This window comes from Mustela putorius, unplaced genomic scaffold, assembly GCF_011764305.1.
Source record: "Mustela putorius furo isolate JIRA1106 unplaced genomic scaffold, ASM1176430v1.1 tig00003834_pilon_pilon_pilon, whole genome shotgun sequence".
NCBI classification, from domain to species: domain Eukaryota; kingdom Metazoa; phylum Chordata; class Mammalia; order Carnivora; family Mustelidae; genus Mustela; species Mustela putorius.
The window spans coordinates 70,064,759-70,077,934 of NW_025421987.1; the positions used below are offsets into that span (position 1 = coordinate 70,064,759).

At 36.6% G+C, this 13,176-nt stretch overlaps 1 protein-coding gene across 4 annotated transcripts in view; it reads right to left on the reverse strand.

The window, feature by feature from the left end:
• Positions 1-3,424: 3,424 nt before the first annotated feature.
• The window catches only part of ZBBX (zinc finger B-box domain containing), a 113,916-nt gene continuing 104,164 nt past the window's right edge, over positions 3,425-13,176 (reverse strand). For all 4 annotated transcript variants that reach the window (XM_004756503.3, XM_013058285.2, XM_013058283.2 and 1 more), the window contains 2 exons: positions 6,843-6,981; positions 3,425-5,067 (listed from right to left, as the gene is read on the reverse strand). In XM_004756503.3, coding sequence (XP_004756560.1) covers positions 4,950-5,067; positions 6,843-6,981 — 257 coding nt within the window. In that variant the 3' untranslated portion in view covers positions 3,425-4,949. The remainder of the gene's footprint in view (positions 5,068-6,842; positions 6,982-13,176) is intronic.

Sequence of the window (13,176 nt, forward strand, 5' to 3'; positions counted from 1 at the left end):
TTATGTTGAATATATAAGGTTTAATTTTAAGATAGGGATGAAGTACATTTCCCCTCTTAGAAGTCTTCCTAAGCATTTGTATCTAGAATAATGTATATTTGTCTTCTGGATAGAAGGCGATACACGAAGTGCTTCCTTCTGGCAGAAATAAGAGCATAGAGATGCTTAGAACTGTTTCCATAAATGTTATTGCATATTACATGTAGTTGAAAAGAAGAAACACAAGCTAACCCCATCAATCAATTAACTCTTTTCATTTTAAACATAACTGTCACCTCATGGAGAACATTAAAAATATCCTCTTCTTTTCTTTAACTATGGAAGACATTTGCATTAAAAAGGGAGGATTGTATTTCCTTAGAGTTCATCTATGCCTGCTGGTTATTCCCCAGCTAAAGTCATAATCCTGTTTGCAACATCATAATCATTTACCCAGCAAACAATCAGCGTGTCACTAACAAAGAATTATGACTTGAGGTGGGGGATAAACTACAGGCACAGATGAACTCTGAGGAAATAAAGATTGTTTTCATGAAAATGTGGCTAGTAATAAATAACCAGCGATGAAAATTATGCTGAAACAAAATATCCCATAAAAACAGATTTGGGGAGGTATAAGTATGTTTTTAAAATTTCTCCTCTCTGAAAGTATGACGCACAAAGTGTTTATAAAAGTACCAGCGTGGGGTGCCTGGGTGGCTCAGTGGGTTAAAGCCTCTGCCTTCAGCTCAGGTCATGATCTCAGGGTCCTGGGATCGAGCCCCTCATCGGGCTCTCTGCTCAGCGGGGAGCCTGTTTCCTCCTCTCTCTCTCTACCTGCCTCTCTGCCTTCTTGTGATCTCTCTCTAATAAATAAATAAAATCTTAAAAAAAAAAAAGTACCAGCACAATCTTAATATTTAAAAATTCTGAATTTTTACAGGATAGAAGAAAGCTAAACATAGGAAATAATGTTTCAAAAATAATTTTAGTGAGATAAATTTAGATATTTAGCTTTCAACATAAACAACTTTATACATCATTCAGTCTAACTGTCCAACTCAATGGAAGCATTTTCCACTCTAGATACTGAGTGACTTTTATCATTTATTAACTCAATCCTGAATTCACTAATTGATCCATCCATAATTTGTCTGTATTTTCAATGATTATAGCATAAACTCTTGAAAAGTGATGATAATAAGCATGGAAGAGAGCTTTTCAGTTCTCAGTGTTTCCACAATCACTACTGCTTTGGATTCCTGCCACATTTCTCTAAGAAAAGCTGGTGACTTTTTTTCCATTTCACGATGAAGAAACACGTTCAGATAAGTTATTTGCCACCTAGTAAGTAGTGTATCCTGATATCCTGTGTTTCTCATTTTATATATGTTACTGTGTCCTCTTGGGAAAAATTAGGGACTGAAATGACTTATCATTGGATCCTGTACACTTTATTCATTCATTCATTCATTCCTGATGACCAGCAATGTGAGCTAGGCATATGCTACAGGCTAAGTGTACAGTGGTGAACAAAATAGACAATCCAGTCAGTTGAAATGTATTGTCTGACATACATTCAAAAATTACACCAATAAATTAATAGGTCATGAGGTAAGAGAGAAAGGAGAGAAAAGTAGGATGCCATGAGAAAGAAGAGAAAAAGGAACATAGGGAATTAATTTCAACAGAAATGGAAAGTCTCATTCAGAAGGTACATTTTGAGACCTTAGAGATGAGAAATATCATGTAGCCAAAACCAAAATGAGGTAAACATTGCTCAAGATCTTTCCAACCACTGAATCATAGGGACAGAGAGAACTGTTTTATTCTGAATCAAGACATTATCTAAAATATCTGAGGCCCTATTACATATGGAGCCACTTTGTAGAATTCTTTTGTTCAAGAAAGGTTTTCTGTGCACTTCACATATATGGCACATATGTGTCACAGTGTGACACACTCAGAGTGCACTGGATGTGAATGACTTCAATAAATATCAAACAACATATCCAAGTTATCAGATATAATTCAATGTCAATTCATTTCCATTATGTGTATGTCCAGAGCTGCAAAATTATAGAATTTCATATGACTATTACACCACTAAGCAAGTCTGAGTATAAACTACTAAATCCCAACATGCATATAAAACCATGGGATCACTTGTCCAGTGGTTGCTAGAGGCACACTGTGGTAACTGCAGCACTCGCAACACGGTTGTGATTCTTCTGGAATCTCTGTAACTCTCTCAATTCCACAGTCAGAATTAGGTGCATGCCTTTAACAGTGATTTTAAGCTTGCGCTTCGAAATGAGAGAACACATTGAAACTGCTTCAGGCAAAGGCTCTAATCTTATTTAGTTTTTATTTCCTCATTAGACTAATGGAAAAGGAATTAAAGATCTTTTCTAAATGTGTGGTTATGGGAAGCAAATAAAGACAGAAGGGGGTCTGCTCTGCCACAGAGGACCCTCATGTTTAATTTCAATGTCATATTGGAAGTCAAATGGCAAAGTCAATGATACATGCCTTATCTCAGGTCCTGGCCAGAAATGCACTAATGACAACTAGTTCTCAGATTTATTGTTATTTTAAGATTCTTTTATTGTGAAAGGTAATAACATCTTACAAAATCTCTTTCTGAACTAGTTCATAAAAGACTCAAGCTATGCCTGGATACACAGAAGGAATAGCAGTGGTCCTTCTTCCTTAATGAGAATAGGACACCTCCTTCCACTTGGAGAAAAACACTGGAGTTGTATAAATTGTCACTAGGGAGCGATTTTCTTCTTCGTCAGAAGGAAAAAGGAAGATATTGTCTTACAGCAAAGGAGGATAGAAAGAGTCAAAAAACTTTAAATCTGAGAAGACATGCTAAAAAAAAATAATGTATTTTCTTCCTATTTTAATTGATGAAAAGGCAATCTCCATTTTAACTATAAATTCTAAAATTCAGAAAGCTATCAGCCTCAGGACAAGATGCTAGAAGGGCCTTTGACATAAATGATGAGGATTTGAGGGTGACTCACTGTTATCTTTCTGAGATGGTGACAGAGGAAGTGCTAAGAGGACAGTGAAAACTTCGGAGGAGTTACACTCTTTAAGATATCTGTTTCTTTTCAGAAATTCTATTTTGATAGTACGATTGGATTTCCTTATTGCTTATTGTTCATATATGTTACTCACTTTTTTTTTAAAGATTTTATTTATTCATTTGATAGAGAGAGAGAGAGAGATCACAAGTAAGCAAAGAGGCAGACAGAGAGAGAGAGGGGGAAGCAGGCTCCCCACTGAGCAGAGCGCCTGACGCGGGGTTCGATCCCAGGACCCTGAGATCATGACCTGAGCCGAAGGCAGAGGCGTCACCCACTGAGCCACCCAGGTACCCCTGGGTGCCCCCTTCACTTTTAATGTAGGACATTTTTAGACCTATTAAAAATCGTTCATTTATGTTACTTTTAATGAAGGGCATTTTTAGGCAAATTAAAGGGCATCTCTAGCCCTATAGACCTAACTATTTTTAGACCATAGAAATAGGTGTCTTCATCATTTTTTTATCCTGATAGTAGGTCACCTGTGTGAATACGAGTACAATGTATTGATCCCATAGAAAATATATCAAAGATAAATTATGCTAAATAATCAACGGTCTTATACAAGGGGTTATTAACCAGAATCAGAGGGAAGAAAAAAGAGTTTGATTCTTCAGCTATGGCTATGCCCTGATGATGGCATTACTAACCTACAGGTAAGTTTTCCTGATGTTAATAAACTCCTTAAGAGGAAACTGTCCTAAAATGTCACAAAGTGACAACCCATAAAGCTTTCCTTGGGCATGTCTTTTTCTGTTCTTTTGTTAAACCCTTGGATTATAAGCTCATGTAAAGAATTGAACCCCAAATCTCCTACTACTGGAGACCAGTAGAATACCTCTATGTGTACTCATTTTTTTCACTGTAACAACAATCCAGAAACTATTTTTATTAGTCAGTGTTCTCCAGGGAAACAGAACCATTGTGACAGCTAGCAAATCCAAAATCTATAAGGCAGGCCAGAAGGCTGGAGATCCAAGGAAGATTAGATGCTGCGGTTTCAGCCCAAAGGCAGTCTGGAGGCAGCAGTCCCCTCTCTTTGGAGGACCCAGTTCTTTTTTCTCTTAATAAAACTGATTAGATGAGACCCACACATACTGATTAGATGAGACCCACACATACCATATAGGGTGATCAGCTTTACTCAAAGTCTATTGATTTAAATGTTAATCTCATCTAAAAAATACCTTCATAGAAACATGTAGTATACAGTTTCACCATATATCTGGGTATCATAGCCTAGCCAAGTTGACATAAAATTAACCATCACATGACCCTCCCAAAGTAAGAGGCTTGAGGGGGAGTTTCTGTGTTCTCTAGTTTATGTCTTTGTGTTATATTAGAATGACAAGTATTATGTCTGCTTTACTTTGGGTCCTCTTTTTCTCTTCTTGCAGCAATGTTTGAAGTTACCAGAACTTTCCTAAATGTCAAAAACCCTAACAATCAAATCAAAACCAAACAGTAGTTACCAAAGTAAAATATGGATTCTAGGCTCAATTAACTCTTATGATGACATCATTATTCAATATAATTCAGCAATTAAATATTACTTTAAATACAATCATGTTCTAACCTACAGTAGTTTCTAGACACACAATATAAATGTCATTGTTACAAATTCACCAAATCTTCCTAATATGATCTGCAATATAGATTAGCATTTGACATACAATAAATCATTTGGAAGAAAAAGCCCTTATAATTTCACTAACTTTTATTAGTTTGCAAACCTTGAAATATCAGAAACATTAATAATCAAAAATCTCCAGCACCTGTACAGGTAATCACTTGGTCACTTTTTTCAGCTGTATGCTTTACTTTGGGTACAAAATCGAAAAAGTAATGAACAAATGATCATTATCAAGAGGCACTCTATGACCACGATAGCATGATGACATGTTGCTTGTCAAGAAAATCCTCTTCCTCCTCATCTGTGCTGCTTTCAGAAAGTGTCAGCAAAGACTGAGCTTCAGTATCTCTTTCAAAAGAGCTGGAAATACATTAAAAGATCAATACACAATATACAGAACCAGGTTTCAACTCTTCATTTATTTTCTGATCAATACTACATGCATTGAAGTCATTGGAGGCAGGCAGATGTGAGGAGGCTGTCTCAGACCCTGGCCATAATTTTCAATGTGCCCAATATCCGAAGCTTCCTTTTAATGAGAAATTCTCATCATTCTCCCTCTCCCAAGAAATAAAGGCACAGTGGAACCAAGGGGAGAAGATTGTATGGTCTCTGGTTGTGTCCTTCATTGATGATTCAGAAGGCTCTTCAGAAACTTGCAGAGCCTCAGGGTCATCATTAAGAACATTCATCATTACATTGGCTGTTTAATAGAATCCCAATGAATAGACTGCCAGATAAATCACCTCTTTTGTGTACAGTAAATTAGGACTATGTGGATAGCCAGTCAAGATATGCCAAAATCAAAATTAATGTCAGCAATTATTTAGTTGTTTTATTTTGTTATATTTTATTGTGGAAAGGAACTGGTAGAAACTCTAGTATATAGGTGTCAGGTTTAGGAAAGGAGGTAGTGTGGGGGAACAGAAAGGAATTTGTACAATTCAGATTTTTTTATTTTTTTTCCAACTTATCTAGAATTTCAGCCCATGTATGCTACTAAATAATATAAATATGTCATCCTGTGATGGATATTTTTTTAGATCCCTTTTTATAAGCCCAACAGAGGCTAAATCAGCAGTTCCTAAACTCTGATCTGTGGACCAGGGCAGATCTGACTGAGATAAAAATTTCCACTGGTCTAAGAAGAAAAAATAACAACAAGGTAATGACTTTTTCATGACATTTTTAATTTAAAAGAACTTTGCTTTATTCTGTTTATTCCCCTTATATTTTTAGTATGAAATGTCCTTTCTTTTCGTGAAATGATACCTAGAGTACATGGTAAGTTTAGTTACTTTGTTTTAAAAGAGATTTTTAGGGAAAAAATAGCAACTTTATATTGATTCCTCTTTTTAAAAACATAAGTGGTGTTAGAAATGCAAAAATCCAAGGACCACAGCTAAACGATTTTCTCCTTTAAAAAGACAGAGTAATGGACTCTTGATTCCTTTTCACTGCAATATTAGACTTCAAACCAAACAAAGGAATTTATAATTCAAGGGACTTTTATTTTACATTTATCTTAATCCTTCTAGAAAAATCCATCCTCCTTTTTCAAGAAACTCCAGCATGCCAATAATAGACCAACATGATAAACTACTTTTTGAAGCATTTATTAATATAACCTGTATTCTTTACAGACTGATCATCCAAAAAAATGTTTTTCATGTGCAGAAAGAATGAAATGATACAATTTAAAATATGCTATCATTAACAACCTTGACTTAACTTTAAGAATCTTCTTAATACTCTAAAAACCTTATTCATATTAAGTAAGATCCTATTAGTGCAAACTAGTGAGATTTATTAAGTTAATTAATCCAAGTAAAGCAACTGTTTTTCAACATAAGAAGAAAGGCTAAAGGATTATAAAATTACAAATATCTTTTCATTTTGCTGACACACATTGTGCAGCAGAGAATTATCTCTTCACATTAAAGTAACTTCTTCATAAGACTTCTATGAAATCCTGAAAATAGGTCAACTAAGGACCCAAACATTTTATAGAGGATGGCCATATAAAGTATACCCATGAGGACAATCTTTCTTTACATAGTAAAGATAACTATTCGGGGCTTGTCAAAAATTTCACTATGCACTATCTTTACATGTAGGCTGTAGCCTTAACCTACCTCCATTCCTCAACTGCACAAAGGCCTCTTGCACTTGAGGTCTTACAGAAATCTAGGGTAGTCTGACTTATGTTCAGCGAATGGTTGTTGAAGGCTGGTAACTCTTCTGAGGTTAGGCTGTAAAGCTTTTCTGAAGGATCTGAAACATTTTATTTTATGCACTGTCAACACATAAATTCAAGACATAAACGCGCAGCATATGGTACTAAAAGTTTACCCGGCGTAAACTATAGGCAGTACAAAGAAGGTCAGTACAGATTTTTAATCACCTCAATTTTCTAGTATTTGTGGGGTGGGCAGAATATCGAAGTTTGATCTGACCCTCTAAATTAGGACATTGGTACCAAGTCACTTCAATCATATTGACTTTGCTTTTAGCGAATTCCCCAATTTTTTTCTATCTCTATGGAAATATAATGGACATGTGACATTGTGTGAGTTTAAGGTGTACAATATGTTGATTGGAACACATATATTGCAAAATGATTAATACCATAGTGTTAGCTAACACATCCATCATGTCATATAACTACCTCTTTTTTTATTTGTTTGTGGTGAGAACAATTAAGATCTACTTTCTTGGGGCACCTGGGTGGCTCAGTGGGTTAAGCCTCTGTCTTCAGCTCAGGTCATGATCCCAGGGTCCTGGGATGAGCCCTGCATCTGGCTCTTTGCTCAGCAGGGAGCCTGCCTCCACCTCTCTCTCTGCCTGCCTCTCTGCCCACTTGTGACCTCTCTCTGTCAAATAAATAAATAAAATCTTAAAAAAAAAAAATCTACTTTCTTATTAACCTTCAAGTATATAATATTATTAACTATAATCACCATGCCATACATTACATCCCAGAAGTTATTCATCTTCTAATGGGAAGTTTATATTCTTTGGCCACTATTTCCCCATTTCCTCCACCCCCCAAGTCCATGGTAACTACTACTCTAGTCTCTGTCTCTATGAGTTTGGCTTTTTTAGATTCCATACATAAGTGATATTATACAGTACTTGTCTTTGTCTTTGTGACTTATTTCACCTAACCATATTGATTTTTAAATATATATTATACTTAAAGTGTCAATTGTCCTGAAAATTTATAATATCTCAAAGAATGTCATGGGATCCTTTTTAAACCTAGAATACTAGGTGACACCTCAATTTGCCTGAATGTTAACTGCTTTATTGTTTATTTTTGTCTTCTAAGAAATAAAAGTTTTACCCCCCGCACAGTCTGAGGCAAAGATTAGTCTTAGCAAAGCTACCCTTTCTTTTTCTGCTTCCTTGGTTTGTTTGGGTAGATAATAACCATTTGTATGCGAAAGGGGAGAAGCCTTAAATCTTCTCCTTTTACATGAAGTTGCCCTATGATTTAGCTCAGGTAAGGACAAATAGTGCCAGTTAAATAAGCCAATGGACAAGCAACCATTTTATATAAACTACCAAAAAGTCAAGTACAGAAATAAATATGATTATTATATTAGAAAGACGATAATGCCTTCTTTTCATCTTTGATAAAGTTTTAAGGGCCAATCTAGCTTGTACCTAAGGTTATACTATGATGAATTTTAAAATCATTAAAATACTGGATCTGGGAGTTAGACACTTCCAACTCCTATGAAAGTGTCAATCAAATATCCTCCTGATCTGAAGGACCACACACCAAACTACGTGTATTATCCACTTGACGAAGAGAATTATTTTAGTAGCATTATTTTTTCTCAGAAGATAGCACTTACCAGAAATTTTTGAGCAAGCAGAGATTCCCCTGCTGGAAGAAACTTCTAATCATTCCTGCTGCAAGAAAGACCTCAATATATATACAACTGGAAGTGTCCTTAAAATTGTTTAGTCCAGTGACTTTCAAATTATGATACATGGTGAAGTTCAGAAGGCTTGAGGATATTGCTCCTGCTCCCACCACCCCAAAGCAATCAAGACAGCTTTCACAGGGTCTCATTTAAATCTGGGGCTCTGTATAAGACTAATTTTGAAAAAAACAAAAGATCCTCAGATAGAATTTTTGTCGCATCCCCAGCTGTTGGGAGATTAGAAATTGTGGGTCCCCAAGGCATTGGTAACTTAGAAGTCACACACCAGAGGAAAAGAACTGGAACTAGCTCTAAGCTCTTCTAGCTCACCAATATCATCAATCACTATGTTCCAGAATCTAATTCTTTAGGTGAGGCTTTTATTCTCTCCTTTTTTCCACAAGGAATAAGACCGGTATGCAAGATACCTTTACTTGCCCCAATGATAGGGAGTGTTACGATGAGAAAGCAATCAATTCAGGATTTGGAATTGGTAACACTATAGTACTGAAACCTAATAGGGGCTCTTAGATCTAAAGAACACCAGAAGGAGAGGTATTCAACCGCTGTTAGGTATTTGAGTCCTAATTAGCACAGGGCTAATTCAGAAAGTACAAACAGAATGGGTCTATTTTTGTGTAATTGTACATTCTCAAAATTATATTTCAAAATACCTTTTGAAGTTAATAGGGGCAAAGATGACATCACTTGATTTTCAAAGCAGTGGAAAATAAAACTGCTTATGAAAACCCTATTGTGGGTTAGTGTTAAATCTAAAAGATCAATTGTACATAAACCTAACTTTTTCTAATATAAGATCAGGGAAGACTGGATTGACACTTATATTGGAAATTCAGCTATTATAAATTTACTTTATACCTGTCAAAAAAGTGGACTTTTGAGGAATGGATTGAAATTAAACGTTTTCTATCCCTTAATCTTTTAATTTATCCTTTAATTACTTGGCTCAGTTAACTGCCTGAGTGCCTTACTTGGCTCAGTTAACTGCCTTTAAAAGTCCACTGTCTGTGGACTTTTAAAACATAGGATCGCCATGGGAATTTAAGCCTTAAACCACAAGTCAGAATGAATTTGAACAACTGAATCGTTTATAACTAACAAAAATGTGAATGCTTTAACATGCATTATTATTGAGACTTTCTCATAATACATATCTTTTGATATTTCCCAAATTTCTTCAGGCTATAACAATATTCAAAAATTGACAAAGTGGCTTGGTAAATAAGTTATACTGCCATGTTGAGCACATTAAAGGAAGTGACTATAACATCATTTACAGATATTCATAGAGGAAATAATTATATGGCATGAACTATAGCTAACTATATCCTCAAAGTGGCCCCGAAGAAGACATGGTTTTAGGATAAAAAACAACTTTTAGATCTTTTTGACTAGAAATTAGACTTACCAAGAGAATCTTACCTGACTATATGTGGAAAATACCACTCACTGGTTCCTTACATAATTTAACAGATTTTTTTCAGGACTTACTATGTGCTAGGCAATTAACTCTTGAGAGAGAGTGTGTATGTGTGTAGAGAGAGAGAGCATGAAAGAAATCTTCACAAATATAGTATTTAATATATAATTTAACTCAGTCATTGAACAATTTTATGATAGGGCCTATTACTACCCAGGTTTCATACACAGAAACTGATGCAAGATCAGATTAAGAAAGTAATTTGCCTAAAGTCATGAAGCTAGTAAGGAGTGGTTTCAAATTTCAAAACCAGGCTCCTAGCGGAAGAGCCTGGCTTGCAACTACCATGTTTTGCTTCCCCCTACCTCCCACCTCAGCAGAAAGTTGTGTCTGCAAGCAGCACACACATCTCCTGTCCCCGCCCACCGGCCCCGCCTGCCTGCCTCCAAAAAGGCTCTAATATCAGCCACAGCAAGCTGAATGAAATGGGAAAACACTTCACTTAATGCAGTTATTTCCTGTCTTTTCTTCTCCTACCTCCTTGACACAGTTGTTTTCCACAGAACTTAGAGGAAGGGAAGAGGAACTCTAGAGCTAATAGAAAACAAGTCAGGTTTGTTGCTCTCAAAAATTTGGCTTTCACAGAGATATGAACACATTTACATTTGTATAAGAGTCAAATTGTGTAGCTGTGCTTCTGTGGAACCAAACCTCATGCGGAGTTTTTCCAGGTTGTGCCATGAGTAGTGAAATGTGGGTGGAATTTTTCTGCCCATTGATGCTAAACAGAATACAAAAGTCTCATACACAAACTGATTTTTCTGGAAGAGCAGCTTATTATACCACAGCATCTGTCACCTCAGTGACTGTTGGGTTGATTCAGCTGATGGGCCACCCTCTTCCTTCCTCAGCTCCAGGTGAATGTCTCCAAAGCTCTGCACTCTTCCAGAGCCAATCTTCCCAAATAGAAAGAGAGCTGTTTGTGGGTCAAGTGTGTGTAAGTGATTTTGTTCTGCTCCTGGGACATCCGAAAAGCCCTGGTGGTTCACAGGCTACACAGTGTGTGCTTGCTTTTGTATATGAAAAGTTATGTATCCTAGTGAAAATACTGGTGTTGGCATATGAGAAAAGGAGTGGCCCAGAGAAAAAGTGAAATATGTAAGAACAAAAGTGATAAAGGAAATAAGAAAACCTAAGTGGTTAGAAACAACCAGAAGAGACTACTGCTTGTTAAGTGCTGTGTTTTATTTATAAATAGAATTTACCAATCTATCTAAATAAGAAACCCTTCGTTTTCTGAATAAAAATTGTATGATTATCCTTTTTAGATCCAGTTCAGATCTGTCAGGCTTCATTTTAGACTTGATCTTTAATGTGAAAATTACCTCCAAGAAGATTTGCATTTGATTTTTAGTATTTCAGAGTAAGGCAAATGAACAGTACATACAGATGGATCATAGACTCTCATTCCCCACCCCATAATGAAATGAATAGAAAAGGCAGAAAAAAATTAAAATCAAATCAAATCACAAAAAGAGTCAAACAAAGGAAAGGATACAAGTCCACATAATAAAGTAGGACAAGGGGCAACCAAAGAAAAACAGAAGATTCATTGAGGGTACAAGTGGGTGCTACCACTGTCCACCCATTTTCCTCCCCACCCAATAGGCACATCAAACCAGTAACAGGAAAAGGAGAGTCATCTAAAGTACAAGTCTCACCAATACCACACCAATTTGGAGAAAAGTAGATGAATGGGAAGTAAGAAGAAATTATTTGAAATATTTTTAAAACCCCTAAGTACCCACTGTAAGATCCTGGCAGAAGCAACCAAATTACAAACCTACAGGTGTCCCCATAGGGACAGAATACACTTGAAACCAGGTGTAATGAAGTTTAATGTAACAAGAAGACTAGAGAGTCCAGGTCCTCCAACAAAGGAAGATGAACTCCCCATTCCTTCCTCTATACCCCCATGCTTCTAAGCTGGCAAGACATGAAAACAATGCAATAACCAACCCACCAATAGTAGCTCCAAAGATAAGACTGACACATCTCAGGTGAACAGCACTTTAGGGAAACTGTCATATCACTATATTAGAAAAGAAGGAGCATATGAGCAAAGTAGCCCACAGTAAATATAAACAGGGAAGATACAAAGAATAGGCAGCAACTAGCTATGCAGACAAACAAACTACAATCTAAGAATTCATAGCATGCAAAGAATGATTAAATAAAAGATCAATCTGGTAGAAAACAGATCAAGATCAGAAAATTTCCCACGAGTGCTTTGGTTACAAGAGAAGTAATGAAAATGACACTTTAAAAAAATGTAACACTGCGAGGAGCCAGTCCAACATGGTGGTATAGAAGACCCTGAACTCACTCCTCCCACAGACACACTGAGTCTAATCCTACTTACAGAGCAATTCCTCCTGAAGAGGAACTCAAGGCTGAACGAATGGCTCTTGCACAATAAATGAGAGAGGGATCACACAGGGAAGAGTAAGAGACGGAGACAAGGTAATGAAGGGAAGCCCATCCCCAGTGTGGCAACCTGAAGTGGAGAGTGTGTGCATGTGTATACTCCCTCACCCTGAGACACAAAGAAAAAATAGCGGTTTAAAGGGAAATCAAATGATAAGTGAAGGAAATTTATTTACTAACCATAGAGCACCTACCAAATGCTGAGAAACTACTAAAAATCACTCCAGGATTGGAAGCACTGGTAAGTGTCATTAGCATGTTCCCCCTGCTCCTTGATAGCACAGACAAAAAAAGCAGGATCCAGGCACTGTAGTTGGCCTGATGAGGCTGACCTGAAAATCCCCAGGCCCCTAGCTTAGAAAAGTTCCAGCCATTTCCCTAAGACAAACCCCCAGCATGTTACATCCTGTGCCAGTCCCACTCCTGGGTACAGAAGGAATGCATCTCAACATAAGAAAGACCCATACATGGGAAATACAAAGCTAACATTATACTCAACCATGAAAAGCTGAAAGCTTTTCCTCTAAAATCAGGAACAAGATAAGGTTACTCACTTTTATCACTTTCATAGGACTTCCTTGTTTTATTCAACATATTCAACATTGA